The sequence below is a fragment of the Ictalurus furcatus genome, chromosome 5 (genome assembly GCF_023375685.1).
Source record: "Ictalurus furcatus strain D&B chromosome 5, Billie_1.0, whole genome shotgun sequence".
NCBI lineage: Eukaryota > Metazoa > Chordata > Actinopteri > Siluriformes > Ictaluridae > Ictalurus > Ictalurus furcatus.
Genome location: NC_071259.1, coordinates 3,085,890 through 3,111,863, shown reverse-complemented (window position 1 = coordinate 3,111,863; position 25,974 = coordinate 3,085,890). Strand labels below are relative to the sequence as shown.

The window sequence follows — 25,974 nt, the reverse complement described above, 5'->3', positions numbered from 1 at the left end:
ATTACCTTTATTTCTGTGTGAAACGTTACCTGCTTTCGTCACACAGGATGGTCCGGGTGGTCTTCAGCGTCGCGATTGACCAGGAAGTGTTCAGGGTTTTAGAAGTGTTCAGGGTTTTCCGTCAATTCTTTTCCTGCGTTTCAAAACACCCCGTCGACGTCATTGCGTACGTGTCACCTACAGCGGCACAAGACGAAGTGTGAAGCTTTCTAATTGGCTAGCTTGCCGACTAGCTAAGAAATCCACGTTAATTAAGTTGCCTAGGAACATTTGCTAGCTAACTATGCAAACAGTAATTAATCAGAGTTGTATTATTATTATAATACACGACGCTAAGCAGCTAGCTGGCTAGAATTAGCGTGCTAGCTGGAAAACAAAGCACACAATAAAACATATAAACGAATAGACACATCGAAAGCAAGCGATGCTTGACTATGACTTTGATTTTGAAGTACAGAAATTTAGCTAGCGAATTAGACGGGTAACATTAGCGGACTAGCTAAGACGGTTCTATGGTAAGGAAATGAGGCAGGCTAGCTAGCTGGAAAAATTAGCGAACACAAAACTCCCGACAAATTTTCCAGCTCTTTGGACGTTCCGGAGCGTTCCGACGCCTAAACTTATAAACAACCTCTTTTTGGTGTGTTAATTAGCTAGCTAGCAAAGAAATTGTCAAATGTCATATAGTTATATTTTTTAAATATTCCAGTTTTAATAATTAAATCTACAAACGGATTCCTCTGATTATTGTTTTTGGCGCCCCCTAAAGGCACGAAATAGAAAAGCACATTCGATCAACCTGAGCCAGTTGCTTCTGTGTAAGAAGACTCGATAATAAGCACAATATAACACACACACACACACACACACTACTTTTATGAGCTAGTCATGTTTAGCAAACCAATCTCAGCCTAACATGTGATGTGTTAATGTGTATGATGTAGTGAACATGTTTACGCTGTCATTAACTAAAGCACAAGCTGCTGGAGAAGTGTGTGTGTGTGTGTGTGTGTGTGTGTGTGTGTGTGTGTGTGTGTGTGCGTGTATGCTTTTAGAGAGAATAAATTTGTAATGTTTTTATCCCTTTTTTGTTAAACTCGCTTCATTATTTTTTTACATCACATTCTCCTCTTGTAATGTTTTGGATGCTTAGAGAAATCTCCATCCAGCATGTCTCTAGTTTTAACAGTGAAGTCGAGATGATAGAATGCTGACAAAAGTAAACACAATTGGAAAACAAAACTAGTGGCTTCGTCTTCTTTCTGTGCAGACTGTTATTTATATATATATATATATATATATATATATATATATATATATATATATATATATATATATATATATACACATTTGTTTATATTATTATTATTATTATTATTATTATTATTGTAAGGAGACTACTGAAGAATGTCCATAATTTCAAAGATAAGACTAACTTTTAGCTGCCATGTAGTTACAGTTAGCTCCAAAGGTATTGGCACCCTGCATTTAGAAATTTAAAAGAACGTTAAATTATTAGACATCAGAAATGTTAGATTTGGCTCATATTTCTTATATTATTATGGTGCGAGATTAAGCTAATTAACCACAGACACTTTCATTGTCACACTGGAATCATGTGAACCCCACCCCACACACACACACACACACACATACAAGCCATTCCTTCACCTGCTCCTCTACATGTTAGAAACCATAAGATACGGCTGGTTATTAAATTTATCACTCTCAAATCATGAATGCAGCTGTCAATCTGCCTTCAGCAGGTCATCACGATGACTGTGTGGTGTGTGTGTGTGGGTGTGGGTGTGTGTGCTCTAAACTCTGACTCTGATGTCAGAGAATATCCAGGATAAGGTGCGGACCTGAGGCACACAGCCAATCAGGGAGGGGAGATTAGTGTGTGTGTGTGTGTGCGTGTGTGTGTGTTTAAATCGCTCTGCGGCTGTGCGAGTGTCCCAGTCCATCTAGTCTTCAGACCTGAACTGCCGAAGGACTTTTTACTTCAACGTTTAATCCTACAGGTAAGATAATCACCTTCTTTTATACAGTTTATCTTGTATAAACTACTCCTTACTTTCGTTCTCCCATCGTCCTGTCCAATTCGCATTTCTTTTCTATGTGCTGTGAATGAATTTGTTGTTTTTTTTTTTAACCCCCAAAATGTTGTTACTTAGGTTTTTTTTAATGGAAAGTGTCATCTCGGTGCTGTTAAGACCGTACAGCTCATCCCCACTTGCGGATCGATTTATCCTGGTTCAGGTGTTTGATCGCGCTGCGGAGGTGTGAACGAGGCGGCGAAGAGAGCGCGATTACGGCTAATCGGAGCGGACTGTTATAAAAGCAGGATGTGCTTTAAAACCAGATGCTGATCTAAATCGGATTACAGGTCTGACACAACCTGTTTTTGTCCCTTAAAAGACGTAGACACTCGGGTCTTCTAGCAGAAACACACTCGGATTCATTGGGATTTTGTCGCTATGGCGATGCTCGGAATGGCTGATGCACTGTTTTTAACGTAATGTCATGTTTGAAACACACCTTTTATAGACAAAGTGTATCTAAGTGTGAACTAACCTTGGATTTATAGATTAGCCTTGGGCTCGTCTTGATTCTCTTAAGCCGAAATAGCAATAAGTCGATAAGCTTTAATGCCACTTAGAAGTGAGAAATATCGGCATTTCGCCTGTCTCCTTCACGCAGTGTGTGTTCTTGTCCCCCCCCCCGCTCTAGGAAGGACTGTACATAGGTGTGTCCCTACACCTCTGAATTATTGATTAGGTCATGGTGTATAAAATATGCATTAGGTGTTTTGCTGCAATTTGAACTCTGACCTTTCTCTCTCTTCACAGATAATTGATTGTCCCCGTCATGCTCTCTCGGAGTGTTTCGGTCTTGACCTGCGTGCTGCTCCTGTTGACGCTGTGCCCTGACGTTCTGTCTCGTCGGGGTGGATTTGGAAGCGCGGGTGGGCGCTGGGGTGGTTTAGGGCGGGCCGGAGTAGGAGGGGGCTGGGGAGGCGCTGGAGCTCAGAGAGGAGCCGGCGTTGGAGGCGGCCACCACTACAAAGCTCCGCACGTCCACAGCGGAAGTTCGTCATCTGGATCGAACACTGGGAAGATCGCAGGAGCAGCGGCAGCCGGCGCTCTCGGAGGCATGGTGATCGGCCACGGGCTCGGCTCGATGTCTCGACCTGGATATGGTTACGGTCACGCGTGGCACAGGGGGTATGACAGCTACGGGCACGGGTACGGCCACCCGAGGTACAGCGAGGTACGCCATCATGAAGACGGGTCCAGGAACGAGACGGATATGGAGTACTACGCCGGGTCTGCCAGCAGGGGGCACGCTTACAGCTACGTGCTGCTCTTCACCACCACCGTATCATTCTTAATCGGGTACTGGATCTCATAGACTCTCTTCCTCTTTCGCTCGATAGCCCAATAGCTACCAGTTTAGCACTGAGACTTGATTAGCCGGATAATGATTCAAACAATATAGGTCAATTTGTGTCTTTTCTCATTACAAACCTATTCTGTATTCTATGCTATTTTACGATACTTTATATTATATCGGACGGCGTACAAATGTATTTTGATTGCGAGTGTGCACTATCAGAATTGTTTTGTTTTTTCTAGCAACCTGTACCTTACCTTGTTGCTGGGTTTGTACTGTTAATATACAGTATATCTTTTACCTAGAAAAGGGCACGAAGAGTATCTTTTATCCTAAAAGGTAATTATGGTCCACGATGGCCACATTTCCAGGTGGATGATATTAAAAGTAAACCCCAACAACAAGGAAAGGTTCCAATTAGTACTATTTATGATGATTTAGACATGCTAAAGTGGAGACTATACGCTTTCCTGACTTGTAAATAAATCACCTTTAGAGACAGTATTTGTCTATTTCTATTTCGTCTTTTATTTTTGAATATAAAATGATTCTATACTACATTTTGTACTATACAATTGCATTCCTGAACCTTTCATCGTAGCTGTGCGCACACTGTCTTTGATTTTTACTCTTTTTGAGGTTTTCGACGCGCGCGCTAACAAGCTACGACACGTCTCGGTGTCCCCTGGGTCCTAAAGCGCCTCCGGGGATATAGAAAGCAGGCTCTGTAAATCACATTAGTGGATTAAGAGTAGACAGGACGCCAGGTGTGTCAGGGCAAAGACAAGTCACGTTTAAGATCTAGGTACAGTCTACGTCACGTCTCATTTTCACTGCGGGGCTCGTGTTTCACGTACAGACGTGCACGTTTGCAATGCTGTAATCACTGTGTAAACATGAAGATCAACAATAAAACTATTTGTTCATTCTAAAGTTGTGTTTTGTTGTTTTTGTTTTGTTTTCGCTCGGTCAGCTGTCACTCAGAATCACGATTCGGTGTCTAAACGTTTAGTCAGGGAAAGTTGCTCGTCTTCAGAGTCGGGTTACGCGCCGAGTTGATTTTCAGGGCTGTTCATTCAGATCATCGCCTGCGTGTAGCTCACCGATTTTGTTTATTTATTTATTTATTTATTTATTAAAGCTGAAGTATCCAAGACAGGGGGTTTTCAACATTGCATCCATCCATCCATCCATTCATCTTCTATACCGTTTATCCTTCTTCAGGGTCACGGGGGGAACCTGGAGCCTATCCCAGGGAGCATCGGGCACAAGACGGGGTACACCCTGGACAGGGTGCCAATCCATCACATACACATTCACACACCCATTCGTACACTACGGACACTTTAGACACGCCAATCAGCCTACCATGCATGTCTTTGGACCGGGGGAGGAAACCCCACGCAGCACGGGGACAGTATCACTGCATACATCACTATCTTTAAACACAAGCACTTGAATTTAAGCGCAAAAACAAAACAGGGATAGAAAATGCAGACCGAATAAGGGAAGAGGGTTGCCACCGCTGCCACTGTCGGGCCTTTGGGCAAGGCCCTTAACCCTCAATTGCTCAGATGTAGGAATGTAGGAGCTCTGGATAAGAGCATCTGCCAAATACCGTAAATGTAAACTTATATATAACGTAAAAATAAATAAATAAAAACTCCACGAAGCCAGTTTTATTTTGTTTGATCACTTGCTTTATATGTTAGAGATTGGGAAAGCAGCAGGAGTTTACAGTAATGTGAACGAGCTGTACAGAAGGACAGTGCAAACCTGCTTTACTAGCGCAGTGCGCGTCAATAAATATGCGTCTATAATGAAAAGCGATGACGAGACTTGGCTGCGTATACTGAGTTCGTTTTATGAGGAGGGGGGAAGAAAAAATAGGGCGAGCCAGATGATGACAGAAAGCAAACGTTTACAGTGTGAATGAGGTAAGGGAAGTGAAACATTTGGCATGCGTACACTCGTTTCCAAAAAACAGAGCATGAAAAAAAATCCACGTGTTCTTGCGTGTCGCAGTTTTGCATAAACAGTAAACAGCGGGATATAGAGAGGATGATGCTTTACTCCCGTCTCGTTAAGTCTTATTCGTCCGTTCTCCTGTTTACATCGCCGTCCCGTGAAGCTGGAGTACGTCCCGGTGTGTGTCGTCCAGTGTGTGTGTAGCTACATGAATTATTCCAGTGTTATAGTACTGAGATATATAGTGTGATTTGTATAGACTGCTTGTGTGTGTGTTTTCTTTTCAGTTCTGCTCATACTGTATTGGCTGTAATCAGTGTGAGTGTAAGACACTGTCGAGGTGTGTGTGTGTGTGTGTGTGTGTGTGTGTGTGTTAAACAGTTCTGTCAGTGCCTGATGGTTTACGCACCACCTTCTCTCCGCTAACCTGATCCACAGCGAGCGTCTCCACTTCTGCAGGTGGGTGATGAATCCTGTGCGCCACTCCGACGTGGGCGGGGCTTCGTTGCTGCCTGGGGCTCGGAGGCACTAGAGCATGGGTGGGGCTTGTTGCGGACACGATGGGCGGGATTACAGGGGGGCGTTCGCGCAACACTGGCTGCGCGTCGGTGTTAGAGGGCGTGTCTCGGGCCTGCAGGAAGGGTGCGGGGTCGGGCATCATTCCTGCGGCGTCTCTAAGGACGATTCTGCGACCGTCGGCCGCGCCCACCCTGTAGAGCTCGGTGTACTCGCAGTGCAGCGGCTGTGACAGGCTCTTGCGCATGCGCCTGCGCGGCGTGTCCGGCTGCTTGCCGGCTCCGTGGGTGGGCGAGTCGAGCCGAGGCTCGGCCGGCGGGGACGGTTTGAAGGCGGCTCCGCCCTCTAGAAGCCGCTTCTTGGTGGCGTGGAGCTGTGCGGTGAGGAAGGCGATGGTGCCGGCTCTCTGCTCCAGCTCCCCGGATAACACGGCCAGCCGGTGGCTCTTGAGCTTCAGCTCGTCCAGGTACTTCTTTTCGCGCTCGCGGATCGTGTTCTCCAGCACCGAGATCATGGCGTTCTTCTGCTCAAGCTCACGCATCAGCTCGCTGTTCTCCTGCTCTTTGGCCTTCAGCTGCTCCTCCAGCTCCTCACAGCGATGCTGGAGCTCTCTGCAACGTGCCTCGCCATCGTCTGCCAAACACACAAACGGAACGGTTCTGACATGCCCTCTATTGTTGGATTATTACACTGTATACAGTAATTCATACGTTCATCTTCAGTAAGGGTTTTATCCTTGATCAGGGTGGCCGTGGATTCGGGTTCTACCCCAGGAACACTGGGCGTGAGGTCGGAAAACACCCTGGATGGGACGCCTGCGCACCACCACACCACCACAGGAACCCACGCGCGCACACGTTCACACCCAGTGGAAATTTAAAAAGACAAGATGCTGTTTCTACGCTGAGCCTGTAGAGGGCAGCGCTGACTAACACGAATAGACACACGCGTCCCAGTTTCGTCACCTCTCCTTGACGTCCCCTCGACTCCGCCCTCCTACGTCCTTCGGCCCGTGACCCAGAGACAGATCAACGTCCGACATCGTTAAAGACGTATCTTCAATTCTGATTCTGAATTAGATAAAGATAATGAAAAGGGTCATATTTTCACCTTGTTGTTATTAGAAATAACTTGAACACGTTTTTGGAAATCGACTGCACACAAACACACAAAATGTAACGCGCAGTCACGCTTCACGCCAACACAAAGTATGTGCCACCTATTTTTAGAACTACGAAAGTCATTCTATCCATTTGCTCTCTCTCTCTCTCTCTCTCTCTCTCGCTCTCTGCATCAGTTAAACAGGGTGGGGCCACAAATATACACAAAAGACAGAGAGAGAGTGAGAGACAGAGAGAGAGAGACAACGAGAGAGTGAGAGAAAGACAGACAGAGAGAGAGAGTGAGAGAGACAGAGAGAGAGTGAGAGAAACAGAGAGGGAGAGAAAAAGAGACAGACAGAGAGAGTGAGAGAGCGACAGAGAGAGAGACAGAGAGGGAGAGACAAAGAGAGACAGACATAGAGAGTGAGAGAGAGACAGAGAGAGAGAGAGAGAGACAGAGACAGAGAGGGAGAGACAAAGAGAGACAGACAAAGAGAGAGTGAGAGAGACAGAGAGAGACAGAGAGGGAGAGACAAAGAGAGACAGACAGAGAGAGTGAGACAGAGAGAGACAGAGAGGGAGAGAAAAAGAGAGAGAGAGTGAGAGAGAGACAGAGTGACAGAGAGCGAGAGATACAGAGAGATAAAGAGAGAGTGTGATAGAGACAGCAAGTGACAGAGAGAGAGACAGAGAGAGTGAGTGAGAGAGAGAGATACAGAGAGACACAGAGAGAGAGAGACAGACAGCGAGAGAGAGAGAGAGAGATACAGAGAGAGAGACAGACAGCGAGAGAGAGAGAGACAGACAGCGAGAGAGACAGACAGCGAGAGAGAGAGAGAGAGAGAGAGATACAGAGAGAGAGAGACAGACAGCGAGAGAGAGAGAGACAGACAGCGAGAGAGAGAGAGACAGACAGCGAGAGAGAGAGAGAGAGAGCGAGACAGAGAGACGAGCTGCCTCCTGTTACAGTGCTAATCGATGTGAGTGTAGAGGAGCATCTCACCCTCTACTGACCTTCAGTTCTGCTCACCCCACACACACACACACACACACACACACACACACACACACACACACAAGCAGGCAAGCATTTAGAGTAACTGCAGTACATTTTCCAGTAGCGAGGTGGGAGCGTCGCTGCATTTTATACCTAGCGTATAAAACAAACCCGTTACAGCCATCTCACGCCTTCCAACATGTACGACAGTGTGGAGGAAAATCTTTCACACGCGAACACATACCCGATGCATTTCTGATCTCTCTACCCCACAGCGGTGTTGGATTCTCGACTCTGACCGGTCAGAAGGTGTAGTTCTGTTACAGCTGCTGTTATAGACAGACTTGTATGGAGGATACTCACACTATAACAATAAATAAAAAATAAAAAAAAACCTATAATGGTTGATATGGTGAAGTACGGATGCTTGTTTCCTTCCTTAACTTTATATCGCGCGATGCTGACGTAATTTCCTCACAATTACGAGCTCATGTCTCACGAATTTGAACACACAACATATTCACTCTCTCTCTCTCTCTCTCTCTCACTCTGTGTCTCTCTCTCTCTTTAAGTCTAATAGCAGAAGCTGACAGGATGAGCTCATGTGGCCGTAATGGTGTGACTCACACACAGGGTCAGCTCTCCCTCTGACCTTTCCAATCACGTGAACGTCTAATCCTAATAACACCTCTATACTCTCTACTGCGTCATCCCTTCACACTCAGGAGGATGAGGGGGAAGATGCCCGAGACGAATCTGAGAGACGCGACATGACGGCTGTCCGTCAACGTGTCCAGACAACCGATTAACCGTCTCTCTTTTCAGCTGACTTCTACCAGCGCTGTGTGTGCGTGTGTGTGTGTGTGTGTGTGTGTGTGTGTGAGAGAGAGATGGCGCCGATGAGGCCCAGACAGTACAGCCTGCAAATAATGCATTAGCCCATGTGCATTAGCGCTGCTTTGACATCGCTGTGTGTAATTTTATTTCCTGTACCATCTCTACAGCAGCAGCAACAACAACAACTAATGATTCGAGCGAGTTCCTGTCTCACGTTCTGTGTTTGACAATCATTCATTGCGTTCAGTTGAATGTGAACAGTGTGTACTAGCGTGTGTTGACGCCGACACTGAACATCCAAAAACTGGGCTGTAAGGAATGAAACCGGTGGATTTCTGATGTCACGCTCCCTGTCGTGCTGCTCCACATGCAGTGCCTTCATTTATGACCACAAAAATAGCATCAGACACCGAGGAAGACACCTATCAGATTAGCAAAAACGCAGGCGTCACCTCAGCGGATCACGCTTACGCAAGCTGAAAGCCCTTTATATACGTGCACCGGGCTTTTTATTTCACGCCAGAGAGCCGCGCTGCTGTAATGTAATTTAGCCTCGCTTTCCTCCAGCTCTGTACTGCTTCCTGAACTTCGCCTTCGCTACAGAGTCATACGCCCTCGGTCAGGCCTGGAGCATATCTGTCTCTAAACACATCTTTACCAAGAGCACATCGTGCGGTAAAGTTTAATTCGATTCTCCTCCTCACGGTTACAGTAAAGCCGTGATAATGTTCACACCGAGCCCGCGCTCGAACGCCGGGGGAAACGAGTCGCGGCACTGAATAGAATAGAACAGGACAGAACAGAAGAAAAACTAGAATAGGATGGGGCACGATACGACAGGACATAATAAAATAGATCGCCACAATAGGAATAGGACATAATAGAAGATAGAATAGAACGGAATGGAACACAATACGACAGAGCATAACAAACAAAATAAAATAGGATAGAACAAAACAGAATAGATTAGAATGGAACACAATATACACACCGGACACAACAGAACACGACAGAACAGAATAGAATGGAACACAAAATACGGTAGAATTTAACAGAATAGAGAACGCAACACGACGGAGCCCAGTGGAATAGAATAAAACAGAATGGAACGTAATGGAATAGAACAGAATGGAACACGGTACGACAGGATGTAAGGAAATAGAATAGTATAGAATAGAATAGAATAGAATAGAACGGAACAGAACACAGCAGAACCAAACAAACGGAATAGAACACAACTGGATGGAACAGAGCAGAACAGATTTGAACGGGACAGAACAGGTTACAAAACAACGCAGCAGAACGGAATACGTTAGAAGAGAACCAGATTGAACCTAGACCCTAAACAAACACACACACACACACACACACACACACAAAAAAACCCAGAACAGAGCAGAATAGAACCGAACAGAATATACCGGAACCGAGTAGAACAGTGCCAAAAAAAACAACAACATAATTAAACAGAACCGAATATAAAACAAAAACAGCGGAAGAGAATAAAATTAATTAATTGATATGAACATGAACGGAATATATATTGATATATTTATAGCGTGGAACAGAACAGAAGTGACGAGAAGATGAGAAGAGCATGTGACTGTGATAAACAAACATGCAAACAAATAAACATTTGTGTGTGTGTGTGTGAGAATGGGAAATTACTCAGGGGACAGAGAGGGGTGTGTGTGTGTGTGTGTGTGTGTGTGTGTGTGAGTGAGTGAGTGAGGGTGTGTTCTGGCTGGGCTGCTGGGTTGCCAGGTTACAGCACAGGGCCATGGTGATGTATGTGTGTTTGGGGACAGAGGGCTATTTCTCTCCAGATCGCTCTCTTTCTCCCTCCCTCTCGTTTTCTGCAGCGGCACTAAAACCTTATTTACGACCCACTGCAGTTTAAACCGCTTCAATCACCACCAGAGGACCAGCACTAATCACTAACACAGTGAAAAATACATAAAAAATAAATAATAATACGAAGGATCTTCCTTTTTCCAGAATAAAGTCGCACACGGGGTGAGACGAGAACTCGGTCCAAACTTCTGCATCAGAGGCTGTATCTAAAACACTGACAGAGATAATAAACGTGTCTGTGTGTGTGTGTGTGTGTGTGTGTGTGAGACAGGTGTGCGAGAGATTTTACCGTTCGGATTAGAACTCCGGCACGTCAGCTCATATGTCAGATCTGTGAGGGTGAGACAGGAGGAGAGAGACGGAGAGGGAGACAGAGAGAGAGACAGATGAGATGTTAGATTGGAGGTACAGAGCATCCTTCATAGTGGGTTCCTCACTTAGTCTTATTAATATTATTAATATTTATATTATTGTGTACTTGGAGAAAAGATCTCTTAATGAACCCTTAATTAAAAACAATACACAATGCAAATGTTATATATATATATATATATATATAAAAGATATATTTAATGATATATGTTGATATATATTGACATATATGCTTAAGTACTATAGTCTTTAGATTGTAGTGTGTGTGTGTGTGTGTGTGTGTGTGTGTGTGTGTGTGTGTGCGTGCGTGTACCAGTGCAGTGCTGCTGCAGGCGGCGTATTTCCGCATGGAGCCCCTTCAGCGTGTCGGCGTGGTCCTGCTGCAGGAACAGCAGGTTCTTCAGTGCACTGTGAAGCTGATTCTCCAAGGTCACATTCTCGGAGGCCATGATGACCAGCTCACACGCTCACACACGCAAGCGCACACACACACACACACACACACACACACTCACTCACACACACTCACACACAGACACCCACTAAAAGCTGCAAACACAGGGAGGGGGGGGGGGGGAAAGAAAAAAAAGATGGGGCATACTTAGAGCTATGACCTTCACCTTGTTTAGATTTTCACTTCTCCACCAAAAGCTGTGGAAACTACCCATTATCTAAAACGTGTCTAAACTCAACGAACTGACGGTAGATGATTATTTTCGGACTATTTGGACGTTACAATCAAGTTTAGAAGATCTGCTGAGTTGTGCAAGATTTAAACCTCATGCTTAAAAGTACGGCATGTCGTTGTGCCCGGAACACTGCGTCTCCGAAGATTTTACAACTTGGAAAAAAAAAAAACTCCGATCGTGTTACAAGACCGAGGACCATGTCGATATATTGAGGAAGGTCTCGGATTCTGCAGTCTCATCGAGGTGTGTTATAGGTGCAGGAGACTCGGTGCTGTTACGTTAGCAAAATACTAAAAGCAGGGGTGCCAATAATTGCGACACACGTTTTTGTTTTTTGTTTTTATTAAGGAGTATATTTTGATAGGGGTTTTTTAGAATAAATGTGCTTAAAGTAATGGCCAGAGTTGCCGGGTGAGATTAAGCCAATTAACCACAAATCGAGGGTGCCAATACTTATGGAGACATGCTGTCGATGCTGAATGGAAAAGATTACGAAAGCATCTCTAAAGAGTTTGGACTCCGCCAAACTACAGTCAGACAGACTGCGTACGAATGGAGGGAATTCGAGAACATTGTTATCTTCATCAGGAGTGGTGGACCAACGGACCAAAGATCACTCCGAGGAGAAGACGTGTAAATAGTCCGCTGCGTCACGAAGGAACCTTCTAAGCAACTGAAGTCCTCTCTCACGTTTTTATAAACAGTGAAAAACTGCAGCACACTTCAAATCTAAATGATCAGGAAATAAGGTGGCGCAATTCAGACCATATAATGTTCTTAATTAGTAATGATAATAATAATCTCATTAAATATGAGTGGGCGTGGGACTGGTCTATTCCTCTGTAATGTTCTTTTGAAACTTGTGAAACTTTCCGAGAGAGAGAGAGAGAGAGAGAGATGAGAGAGAGAGAGAGATGAGAGAGAGAGATGAGAGAGAGAGATGAGAGAGATGAGTGAGAGAGAGAGAGAGAGAGAGGAGAGAGAGGGAGAGAGGGAGAGAGAGAGAGAGATGAGAGAGATGAGAGAGAGAGGAGAGAGAGGGAGAGAGGGGGAGAGAGGGGGAGAGAGAGAGATGAGAGAGAGAGAGAGGAGAGAGAGAGAGATGAAAGAGATGAGAGAGAGAGAAGAGAGAGGAGAGAGAGATGAGATGAGAGAGAGAGATGAGAGAGAGAGATGAGAGAGATGAGAGAGAGAGAGATGAGAGAGATGAGAGAGAGAGAGATGAGAGAGATGAGAGAGAGAGAGATGAGAGAGAGATGAGAGAGAAATGAGATGAGAGAGAGATGAGATGAGAGAGAGATGAGATGAGAGAGAGAGAGATGAAAGAGATGAGAGAGAGAGAAGAGAGAGGAGAGAGAGATGAGAGAGAGATGAGATGAGAGAGAGATGAGAGAGAGAGATGAGAGAGAGAGATGAGAGAGAGAGAGATGAGAGAGATGAGAGAGAGAGATGAGAGATGAGAGAGATGAGAGAGAGAGATGAGAGAGAGATGAGAGAGAAATGAGATGAGAGAGAGATGAGAGAGAGAGATGAGAGAGAGAGATAGAGGAGAGAGAGAGATGAGAGAGATGATAGAGAGAGAGATGAGAGAGAGAGATGAGAGAGAGAGAGAGAGGGATGAGAGAGAGATGAGCGAGAGATGAGAGAGATGAGAGAGATAGAGGAGAGAGAGAGATGAAAGAGAGATGAGCGAGAGATGAGAGAGATGAGAGAGATAGAGGAGAGAGAGAGATGAAAGAGAGATGAGAGAGATGAGAGAGAGATGAGAGAGAGAGGGAGATGAGAGAGAGAGAAATGAGAGAGATGAGAGAGAGTGATGAGAGAGAGAGATGAGAGAGAGAGAGAGAGAGAGAAGGATGAGAGAGAGATGAGCGAGAGATGAGAGAGAGATGAGAGAGAGAGATGAGAGAGATAGAGGAGAGAGAGATGAAAGAGAGATGAGAGAGATGAGAGAGAGTGATGAGAGAGATGAGAGAGAGATGAGAGAGATGAGAGAGAGAGAAGAGAGAGAGAGGACAGAGAGAAATGAGAGAGATGAGAGAGATGAGAGAGAGAGAGAGGAGAGAGAGAGAGATGAGAGGGAGAGATGAGAGAGAGAGATGAGAGAGAGAGATGAGAGAGAGAAATGAGAGAGATGAGAGAGAGATGAGAGAGATGAGAGAGATGAGAGAGGAGAGAGAGAGATGAGAGAGAGAAATGAGAGAGATGAGAGAGAGATGAGAGAGAGAGATGAGAGAGAGAGATGAGAGAGATGAGAGAGAGAGATGAGAGAGAGATGAGAGAGAGAGATGAGAGAGATGAGAGAGAGATGAGAGAGAGAGAGATGAGAGAGAGAGATGAGAAACGTTTAAGGAAATATTTTAGTAATGTAATATAATCACCAACTAACCTGCTATATCAGGTGAATAAACTCACACTTATCCTCTATAAGTATGAGGAAGTACACTGCGTGTGTGTGTGTGTGTGTGTGTGTGTGTGTGTGTGTTTAAGCTTCATTTTGAGGGCAAATGCCGTGTGAACATGGCTGAATCAGGGACAAAAGCAGTGCTGAACTGATGGAATAATAAGCAGGTCTCACACACACACACACACACACACACTAAGTGCAGCCTTGCCTTCTCCTGATAGCACTATTCTTTCCCATCATCATCCTGCCTTTCAGAACAAAGAGCCATGGACAGCTAATGATAGCATTACAGCCTGTTAGAGGAGGCAGCGGACAGAAAAAGAGATAAAAGGAAAAAAACGAAAAGAAAAGAAAAGAAAAGAAGGGTTTAATAGCGGCAGGGCACAGGAGCAGCTGGAGAGCCATCACACCGAGCTGGTTACAGATGGAGAGAGGGAGTAAACTGCATCCCTGCATAATCAGTCTTTATGAATCTCTTGTGACGCAGTCTTAAAATAAGACCCCGACCTCGTTCGTATGCACCAACACGCAACAACCCGAGCGTCAACGTTTCATCATGCGCTCACCTTGCTAGCGAGGCACTTCGGAAAGTTGGGAAGGAGTCTTCAGCGCACGGTCGTACCAACGTGGCTGCTCACACCTTCTTTTTACATTTATATTCGTATTTGCTACAGATAGTCAACGTACACACAACGTACCTTCTCGTTCTGTTTTGAGAAGGTAAATACATCAGTGTTAAAGTTATCACCTAAAACGCTAACATTAGCCGGCTAGCTTGTTGCCAACAAAATGACCGGGTTTATTTCAACACTGTATCAAGGACGACCACGAAAAGATATCGTTTCACAGCTTGTAGACTTACAGTTAAACAAGTTAAAAAGATCCTAACCGATACCATTGCTAGAGCTAGCACGGTTAGTGTTTACTTCCTATCTTAGCCCTTTAACGATAATGCTAGCTCACAAGTTAGCTTGTTTATGCTAACGACACATTGTGGGTAATGGCATGTTGGCTTCCTGCTGAAGTTCTGATCACATCACCACCTCGCCTAGTTTTTAGACGGCCGTCCGCTTGCTTAATCTCGGCGGCAAGCTGCTTAGCTAGCACTTAGCCAGAAACCTTAACTCAAGCTTGGAATGATTTATCTTCAATAACCATTTTATCCTGGTCAAGGTCACGTTAGATCCCGAGCGTGAGGTGGGAATGCAACATGGATGGGACGCCAGCTTATCACAGGAGACCATGCGCACACACATTCACGTACTCAATGACACCCAGGGTGAGTTACCTTCGCTAATACACCTACTGCCATGTCTTCGGAAGGTGTGAGGAAACCAAAGTTGGGGAGGACGTGCACAGAAACTACGTGATAGTGTAACCCAAACTCGGGTTCAAACCGGTGACCTTGGAGTTGTACTGTAAGGGACTTCAAGTTTTGAAACTGCTGCTTGTACAATGTCAAAGGGCAGCTAAAGGTGCTTGAAGGAGACCCACGCTGCCCTGTTCTTTGTCCATGAGCTCACCAGAAGTCACCATTAGCTAGCTGTTCTCTGAGTGAGATCACGTCAACGCCGTCCTTCCCATCCAGAAAGCAAGGCCAGTGATATTTCCTTGAACTCCCAGCCATGTTGACGTCAGCCCGGGGAAATTTAGCCTCTCGGGACTCGGCTACGTCATGCTTGCACCTGTTTGCTACGATACTAGTTTGTCAGGTGTCCTGTTAGCTGAGGTTACTAGCTAAAAGAAGCTGAAATTCTCCATCCCATCACCGGCTCCACTCCACATTTTAGACGTCACGAATGACTTGCCTGTCATGCTACTGCAATGGAGTTCACGAGTACAGTTTCGTTCGAAATAAACTGCAGTCAAACATCAAGGAGGACAAGAAGCCTCGATACGCATCGTTTAGTCTGCGCTGCGCCCGAGTAAAATGATGCAAAGCTTTTCAAAGGATCATCAAATTATTACGCACTTCAATCACATCAATGTGCACTTATCCCATGAGTGGGGTTGATTAGAAGCTCTAAATCAGGCCTAAAACTCCTGCAGTCTGAATAATTCAGCGAGGATCATCCTCCTCCGCTCTAATATTGATCATGAAATCTAATAAATGTGTCACATCTGGATGTTCAGAGAATTACAGAAGAGGAGGAGGGGAGCCGAGAGACAAGACGCAGACAGACAGACGGCAGAACGGGCTAATTTTACGGTTATGTGAGGACACGTTTGTGGGTAGCTAGCGACAAGCTGCTCGTAGTAATGCACTCTTACGGTAGTGTAGTAGCGAGCGGTATGACGTTTGATCCGGTATACGGGTTTTAATTCTCCTTAAGGTGTGGCTTTTGTGTGTACCGATATACCAGTACATATAAGGTATTACGTGACCCTATAAGACTATCGTTATGCAGTGAGAACGTACACAGCACCAACTGTGGCTTCAGGGTGGAAAGAGATGGATAAAAAACAGATGCTTCTGGAACAAGGTAACCTCACCAGAGAGGAATCTGGTTCTGTCAGAATTGCGCAGATTGGGGAAGAGGTACACTATGTTTGTCTAATATGCCGGACAGGGACAGTGGGGAACTGGGAGAGCGTGAAGAGAAGGAAGCTCAGCTGGAAGGACATATGGCAGAGAGATACAAGCCAAAACTGCTTCCTGCTAAGTGCAACATATGACATCCGTTCCTCACCAATGAATCTGAACCAGTGGAAGGAGAAGATTCATAATGTGTGCTACTCTCAAATTCAAACACCGTATCAAAGGAAGCTAAACCTGGAGGCACAATCAGGTCAATCTCTTAGAACCAAGCAAGAGAGCACCCATCAATGCCCTGCCTCCCAGAATAATCTAACCCAGTGCTACCAAAGATGCTTGTCAAGGATGGGGAGCTGGGATGGACTAAGCTCTTATCAGCGACCAGGTTTGGACAAATGGAGGCAGCCTGAGACTCGATCTGGTGGGTTGGTAGAGTTACGAGAGCCTTGAGAAAGGATGAAACCAGTGAGTGTAGGATTTAATCAAGGTTTTCTGGCAGCTTCGACCTCTAGGCTATTAAGGGAGATGGGAATTTGAGCCTCATTATGCCTGACCACAAAGGCACCAAAACAATATGTGCATCAGAGGGAAGTTTATTCAAACTGGCCTGCTGGAGACCAGGCAAACACATAGGAAGCCATTTTAAGACACTTTTCTGGAGATACTGTGGGCTAATCAATGAAATATTCCCATTTGAAAACCAAAATCTTTAGCCAAAAGAACAACCATGAATGCCCTGCACACTGACAACACCTAACCTGCTGCAAACCAAAGATGCCTGTCAGGTAAGGGGTGCTGGAAATGGAGTAAGCGCCCACCCACCAGCAACTAGGGTTGGAAACTGGGAAGCAGCTTGAGATGGGTTTGGGGTTTGGGGCAGATTCCTTGTTGTTCTACCAATAGTAAGTCAGGCACAAAGGCTTGCAATGCGAAGTGGCTGTTTCTCTTCTTCTCTTGGCTACGAAAGGACACATAGATTTGAGGACAAACCTTATGCTTGAACATCAAGGTCCAAATTGGGATCTAGATGATGGAACAGACTGGACAAATACGTTAGATAGTATTAGGGAACAATGGTAGCGTTGTGGCCGAGTACCATACAGAAGATACTTCGAGGTCATGGTACAACAAAGTGCCAGCATGTTCATGTTGCCACATGTGGGTTCTTGTTAGTAGCCTAGTTAACCAGCATTCCTTGGCTTAGGATACGCTCACCTTACTGCATCACACAGGCCCTATACTCATAAATGTTCTCGGGAAAGACAGGTATCAGGTTGTAACAACAGGTCAAGGTTTTGGGACTCCAGAATTCACTTGAGAGGTTGCCCCATTAAGAACAGAAAGTGCTAGAGGATAATTTCCGGTGAGATGGTGCTTTAGATCTTTTACTGGCACAAGGGACTGATGACACACAACTACAGAAATAATCAGCACTACCTAAAACTAGCATTAATCTTTTTACACATCTTTCCATTTTCTTCTTTCCTCGTTTCACACATCATCACTCCCTGAGCTGACTTCACAGCTGCTGCGTTACATTTTCTTTCTGTCACCTTCAAATATGGACCAGCAAGAAGCGAAGACACTGCCTACACACACACACACACACACTCTCTCTCTCTCTCTCTGGAGATGTGCTAGGTGATGTTTTCTTTGTGTATTTCAGGGACATGTAATCATACTCTTCTCATTAGTGCGACAGCTGAGCTCAGACTTAGTAAGACGTTCGGCAGCTTTTCTCTCTTACATCATCAACATGAATAAAACATCTGATCTCATCCTGATGATCGCTAGGTCACCCTCCACCCCCCCCCCCCCCCTTCACACACAAACAAATTACTAAATCCCATGCTGTGTGAAGGGTTTTGAGTAGCGCAAGAAACAGCTAACGCCTGATGACCCGCATTAGACTAGAACAGTAAGTGAGACAGAGGGACGGCGCAGACAGACTCTATTATTAATGAGCCGTCTTCGCGTGCGATCTAAGGGTGTGTGTGGGTGTGAGCTCAGCTGCTTCTGATGTTGATGGATATCCGATACGTCGGAAGGTAAAACATCCGAGCGCTTCCTGAAACGCAATCGTCTTCCCATCACCAGCCATGACGTCGTCACGTTTATGTTGCGGCGAGTACCCGAACGGCTCCCGCTGGGACAGTGGGCTCAGGCCAGTGGCGCTCAGGCTATTAGCTTCACCGATTACCTATAGGAACTGTTTAAAAATCGACTGGCTCGAGCGGTCATAAAAAAAAAAAACAACCCTATATGCAGACCACAGACTCGTTTCATCATCCTCTTCATCCAAGCACACTGCCGGTCGGTTTTAACGGTCTGCTCTAGGAGCGGAATGTGATGAAGATCCTCGCTAGGCGCTGTGATCATTTCGATTAAGAGCAATTAAGCGTCTATTTTGTGTTGAGAAAAGCGTATAGTGTGCCGGAAACCTTTGCTGAGTTGAAATGTGTCAAGGTGTCGATATGTGTCTTGTAGAACCGGCAGACAACAGTTTCATTTAAAAATGTTAACATTACAGTCAATTCAAGCAAGAGCACGAGTCTGGATTCGCGAGCTCACAATAGACACAAGGACAACTTCACCCTAACCCTAGCCTTAGTACATTATTAAACTATGGACTGAGTCTCTTTTTTAACCAAATGTTAAGCCAATGGGGGGGAAAATGAAGCACATTTCAGAAAGCACAATTATACCAGGAATCAGATTAAATCATGCAGGATGAGTGTCGAATCCATCGTTACTGCCGTCCATGAGCAGCAACTCCACTTACCCTAATTCTGAACCACTGAATTCCCAGACTCGAGCCCTCCCTTAGGAAGCATTTGTGGAGAAGCTGAAGTGTTAAAGTGCTGACGCCGGAGTCGGGCTTGATCTGACGCTGTTCCAATCTAACGGCCCGAAATGCAACCTGCCACCCACCTATGGGACATACAAGCCCCAGGACTCCGGAAAAATCCTTTTCTAACGCTTCAATCTTCTCCTTCATCTCTCCATCTCCTTTTTGCCTCTTCACTTTCCACCTCCTTTTTCGCCCCTTCAGCTCTCTTCACATTTGCACCTCCGATTTCACTTCCTTTCTTTTTTGCTCCTTCACCTCTCCACCTTTTTCCATTTCCTTCACTCCACCTCCTTTTTTTTCTCCTTCACCTCTCCACCTTTTTCCATTTCCTTCACTCCACCTCATTTTTTTTCTCCTTCACCTCTCCACCTTTTTCCATTTCCTTCACTCCACCTCCTTTTTTTGGCTCCTTTAACTCTCCACCTTCTTCTTTTTTTTTTCTTTGCTTCTCCACCTCCCTTTTCCTTCACTCCACCTACTATTTTTGGCTCCTTCAACTCTCCAACCTCCTTTTTTGCTCCTTCACCTCTCCACCTTTTTCCATTTCCTTCACTCCACCTCCTTTTTTCTGGCTCCTTCAACTCTCCAACCTCCTTTTTTTTCTCTGAACATTTGCACCTTCTATTTCACTTCTTGTCCTTTTTCCACCTTCACCTCTCCACCTTTTTCGTTTCCTTCACTCCACCTTCCTTTTCGGCTCCTTCAACTCCCCACCTCTTGCTTATCTCTCTTTCTTTTTCTGTCATGACATCCTCAGGTTGGAAGCTTTGGTATACACACACACATATACATACATACATATACATATATACATATATATATATATATATATATATATATATATATATATATATATATATAGATATATAGATATATAGATATATATATAGATGTCCATGCCCTCGAGACAGATTCCCTCTCACTGTCTCTCACTCTCTCTCTCACTCTCTCAGACCATGCTGCATTTCCTCTTCAGCATTAATAATCAATGAGCTACAGCACCAGAGGAAAGTCTGAGAGCATCGCTTACACACACTCACACACACTCACACACACACACACACACACACACACACACACACACACACTCATATACTGACATATACATACACTTTGCCCAGTGCTTTGGAAAGCAATCACCCTATTATACTGTATGATTTCTGCCTATTGCTTTAAGTCAGCGATACGTCAATTTACACCTGACCTATCAGGAGAGAAAGAAAGAAAACTTTGGCAATAATCCCAAACTATAAGAGACAACAATCAAAAATCTTCAACTAGCAGAAACAGACAGTGATGAAGGCTAGACAAACGATGAGCCTTAGTCTTCAGTCAAGTGTGTAATAAAGTACAGCAAGTATAAGCTTTTAAAACGACTCCGGTCGATACTTCATGGTAATTATTCGGAATTGGCATCATCCGCATAATAATTCATGCTTCCAAGTAGAAGTCTACTGGCATATTGATGCGTCTCGTAACACTTGGCGTGAAACTGACAGCGGGCACCAGCGCCGCTACCGTGACTCATGCCAGCGATTTGGAATTTCCACTAGAGAACGTAGAGATGTACGGTTTCCTTCTTTGGTATTTACGGGTCAGACGTTAGCGCCAGCCTTGCATACGAAAAAGGCAAAGATGGTGAGAAGTTTCATTTCCACCCGTACCTAACATACCTAAAGAAGGAAAGAATTAAAATATAAGTCCTGGCAAAGAGAATCACAAATGTGCTACTAGATCAAAACCTAGATCAAAAACGGATACGCTGAACGCAGACATTTGAACGCTTTTGAATCGGTACGCAGGAGGGTCTTGGAGACATTTACGTTCAGCGACAAATCTAAAGCCTTTATGAAAAAACCGCACAAGCCGCATTTACTTTCCCACTTGCCCAGGCAAAGTTGATAAGTTACTTATGTTCATAAGTGAGCCTTTAACAACAAACCTGCCGTTAACCATTCTACATTCATGCAGAATGATTTGCTGAAGGCAAACAATGCAGTTTATTATATTTGATCCTTTAACAGAGCTAGAAAAATGGACAAAATTGCTTATGTGTAACATTAAAGTGCACCTATTATGGTCTCATACAATAGATTTACCTGCATCCGAGGTCAAAAAAACACTTTAACGTGCTCATAATTTAAACTGCAGCATTACCTTTTCCCCCCCTAGTGTCACAAACGACTCGTTAAATGATCCGTTCTAAATGATTCATTCTAAACTCCTCCTTTCAGAGAGCATACTCTGCTCTGATTGGTCAAATGTCCCAGTCTGTTGTGATTGGTCTACTGCTGTCAGCGTGTTTCAAAAAGGAAACGCCCACTAACGTAACGAGATTCAGCTCCGTCTGTTTGCGAGCAGCCGATGAAGACCAGAGGCGGGGCTTTTTATTATAAGCCTACATAGGTTAGTCTGGAATCACTAACGACTCAATTCAGCTGTTCAGAATCGATTCCTTCTTTTGGGAGTCGATAACTCAGTTTGCCGTGCACTTTGATTTTTGAAATTTTGCAGATTTTTCACATTCACAAAAAGCTCTATAACAAACTACACAAAAGGTAATATTTGAAAAACCATAATAGGTGCACTTTAATATTAGTACTCTTTATACCTTGATTGGTCAGGTGTTAATTAACTTTCTATAACTGCAGCAGCAAACACGGGTTTATAGTATATTAATTCATACGTTATCGTTTCTATAGTAACAGCTAACTGACAAAATCTAAACCCAATAATAAATGGATTAAAAACTGTATGAAAAATAAGCTGTAATCATTGATTAAGCAGACATTTATTTAACACTTATGGAAGGAGTCTCCAGTGCCGGTGACAGTTCCGCCAGTCTTCATGACACAGTTTGTTGTTTCTCAGTTAAAAAAAAAAATAGAGAGGCTGGTGAGAGAATGGCTGAACATTAAATGTAACTATAAACGGTTAAAAGTACAACATGTCGTTCATCAATGAATTAAAACTCGTAATCGTCGGCAATCCGCTGCGGTATAAGAGGAGTAAAACACTTCACGGCGTGCTGTTATTGGAAATCATTCGACTTTGTCATAGTTGCAGTGACGTAAGCAGAACGACGCTTCAGTTTTTATGTGTGCGCTAGGAACAGTGTACAGTACATGTGACGCAAAAAAAAAAAAAAAGAGTACGCGCGTAGTTTTCAGGTCAGGACAGGTCGCACGTGCGCATTTAATTCTGTTGCACTATTTAGTTCTTCCACAAGGTGGCAACAGTCACCCAGGGCCATTGATCCTCAAGGTAGTCGAAGAAAAAAATGGAATAAACAGAGGAAACGGAAACGAGCGCAGGTTAGAAAGTACCCGCGTTTGTATAATTCTAGCATTAAAGTGTGTGAGGATTTGTATATGGGTGCTAATCATGGTGAGAGACTGCCCGAGCATTCTTCGTTGTCGTCCTTCACACCAGAAGACCTGCTTTACTGCTCTGTACTGACTCTTACAGGCCAGGAGCGGTAGTGCATGTTGTCGTAACGCGCATGCCTCGACCGCCTGTGTACGCGTACATGTCAAACGGCATATATTTTGAAAGGCTATGCGTACGACCAAGTATAAAAAAAAAACAAAACAAAAAAAACACCAAGTATACCAGAGGCTTCAGCTTCATCACACCACCCTGTCGCTGATTAGTTTCCTATAAGAGCATGAACGTTTTATTCCGTACAAAGTTAGAAACATAACGTTTTATATCTTGAACCTTAACCTTCTTCGGGACGTTTTGTAAATGACTAAACAATGACTGAAACACAAAACCAAGCATGCAAAAATTTTCCACAAGAAAGCAAACTTTCTAGTTCGGATTCTAGCTCACAGGAATAGCATGAATAATCCAGAAGGTTCTATGTAAATCTTGAAGCTCTGATTGGTCAGAAATCATTAGCTAATTTGCATATTTCTCTGCCCGGTATAGATATATCTATATGTACACACAAACACGGCGATATAAACGGTTAAACGGTATATTGCGCAGTTGTGTGGAAAAGCCCGAAGGCACATCCGTTATAAACAGCAGCTGCATTGCGGACATGAAAAAAAGAAACCATGATATAAAAAAAAAAAAAAATACACGTTGTGTTTTAAAAATGATTTTAAAACGACCCCATAAGGGAAAGTCACATTCATCACCAAGGACAACCATTTTGACAACTCAACTAGTGTAAAGCCACAACAATAACGCTGTCGTTACTGGATACGTAGACAATAACAAATGGGTGTGGGAGCAAATGAAATATTTATTACACGTTTTAAAACCGTAATGGAGTTTATACATTAAGCAGAGGGGTTTATATTAGACAGTTAATGCGCAGTTAGCCTGTTAGCTTTGTTATGGCAGGCAGGCAGGCAGGTGCAAGCGCGAGGATGCGCTCGAGCTCTCGGTTCTTCCGGACCGGATCCCTCAAATAATAACAACAATAATAATGTACATGTATACATATGTATAAATATATATAATAAAAGAATTGGTTGCGTAAACACGTACCTTCTATATTCACGGCGTAAGAGTGTGTTTCCGAACACGGAGACGGAGCGACATATTGTTTATTTTTATTCTGTCAGTATCTCCGGTCGTTGGGATTTCTGTTCTCCTCAGACAGTAGAGAGCGCCTGTGTCCTTCTCTTTCTCTCTCTCTCTCTCTCTCTCTCTCTTTCTCTCTTCCTCTCTCTCTCTCTCTCTCATATGTCACCCCGAGCAACGATACAATAAAGCAAAGCATGCTGGGAAAACGAGTGAAAATACGAGCTAGCAAGAATTAGCTCCTAAATGCAGTCGTGCTAATCGCTTTGTTTGGATTAATGTACCAGAAACAACGACTAAATCTCCCCAAAGGACAAAACAATCTGCTAAACACAAGTAGAAACTTACTACTGGGTCACTCCATGAAAACTGCAGCCATTCAAATGTACAGTATAAAATGTACAGTATACAGCGGTGCTTGAACGTTTGTGAATTTTCTACATTTCTGCATAAAATAGGACCGAAAACATCTCTGGATTTTCCTAAAATTCGCTCCTAAAAGTAGACCAAGAGAACCCGGTTACACACATGAGATAAAATTATTATACTCGGTCATTTATTCATTGAGGAAAATGACCCAGTGTTACACATCTGTGAGAGGTAAAAGTACGTGAACGTTTGATTTCGGTATCTGGTGTGACCCCCTTGTGGAGTAATAACTGCAGATAAACGTTTGCGGTAAGTGTTGATCGGTCCTGCACATCCGCTCGGAGGAGTTTCATCCCGTTCCTCGGGACAGAACGGCTTCAACTCTGGGATGTTGGTGTGTTTCCTCACAGGAACTGCTCGCTTCAGGTTCTTCCACAACATTTCTACTGGATTAAGGTCAGGACTTTGACTCGGCCGTTCCGAAACATTAAGTTTATTCTTCTTTGATCGTTCTTTTGGTAGAACGACTCGTGTGTTTAGGATCGTTGTCATGCTGCATGACCCACTTTCTCTTCAGATTCAGATCACAGAGAGATGTCCTGACATTTTCCTTTAGAGTTCGCTGGTGTGATTCAGAACTCATCGTTCCATCAATGATGGCGAGCCGTCCTGGTGAGATGCAGCAGAACAACCCCAAACCATGATACTACCACCACCACCATGTTTCACAGATTGGATAAGGTTCTAATGCTGGAATGCAGTGCTGTCCTTTCTCCAAATATAACGCTTCTTATTTAAACCAAAACGTTTTATTTTGTTCTCATCCGTCCACAGAACATTTTTCCACAAGCCTTCTGGCTTTCCCACGTGATCTTCAGCAAACTGCAGAAGGGCAGCAATGTTGTTTTTGGAGAGCGGAGGCTTTCTCCTTGCGACCCGGCCATTGTCGTTCAGTGTTCTGACGGTGGACTCATGAACATTGACATTAGCCAATGTGAGAGAGGACTTTAATTGAGTAGAAGTTACCCCGGGTTCCTTTGTGACCTCGCAGCACTATTTACACGCCTTGCTCTTGGAGTGATCTTTCACTCTCATCAGGAGTGGTCTCCACTCCTGATGAGGAATCTGTCTGACTGTGGGTTTACTTTAGAAATAGTTCTGTAACCTTTTCCAGCCTGATGAGCATCTACAACTCTTTTTCTGAGGTACTCAGAAATCTCCTTTGTTCGTGCCATGATACACACATTTCTAATGTGGGGTGGGGGGGTGTACTTATTTAGACCATAAATGAGATATGGAATCACACATCAATGCAAAAAAAAAAAAAAAAAAGATTTCTGTAGAATTTTAATCATTATATTTAATTATATTACACATTAGTAAATTCTTATGCATATTTATACATATAATGTCCTGGGGATGGAAATGGCACCCGTTCGGTTGAATGGCTCCATAACAATCATTCTGATCGTATTACGTATTTGCTTTTTATTCCTTCTTCACTTTTTCCAACACTGTAATGGCAGAAGAAGTAGCTCTA

The 25,974-nt window shown here is 44.2% G+C and overlaps 3 protein-coding genes across 4 annotated transcripts in view; 2 read left to right on the top strand and 1 right to left on the bottom strand.

Annotated features, from left to right (window-relative positions):
- The window catches only part of rassf2a (Ras association domain family member 2a), an 18,712-nt gene extending 17,572 nt beyond the window's left edge, over positions 1-1,140 (top strand). For both annotated transcript variants that reach the window (XM_053624215.1, XM_053624214.1), the window contains exon 10: positions 1-1,140. This exon is cut by the window's left edge and continues 258 nt beyond it. The gene's annotated coding sequence lies outside the window, so the exon portion shown is untranslated.
- A 1,863-nt stretch (positions 1,141-3,003) lies between these two features.
- prnpa (prion protein a) lies at positions 3,004-4,139 on the top strand (the record flags this gene model as incomplete). Its single annotated transcript, XM_053624132.1, has 1 exon — positions 3,004-4,139. A coding segment is annotated over one exon (411 nt), but the record flags the coding sequence as incomplete, so codon positions are not given.
- A 940-nt stretch (positions 4,140-5,079) lies between these two features.
- On the bottom strand, positions 5,080-24,253 carry ccdc92 (coiled-coil domain containing 92). The gene is made up of 4 exons (XM_053624205.1): positions 24,030-24,253; positions 11,357-11,592; positions 10,961-11,002; positions 5,080-6,513 (listed from the first exon to the last, which is right to left on the bottom strand). The coding sequence occupies exons 2-4, from the start codon at positions 11,490-11,492 to the stop codon at positions 5,738-5,740; spliced, it is 954 nt and encodes a 317-aa protein (XP_053480180.1). The 5' UTR covers positions 11,493-11,592; positions 24,030-24,253; the 3' UTR covers positions 5,080-5,737.
- Between the last annotated feature and the right edge of the window lie 1,721 nt (positions 24,254-25,974).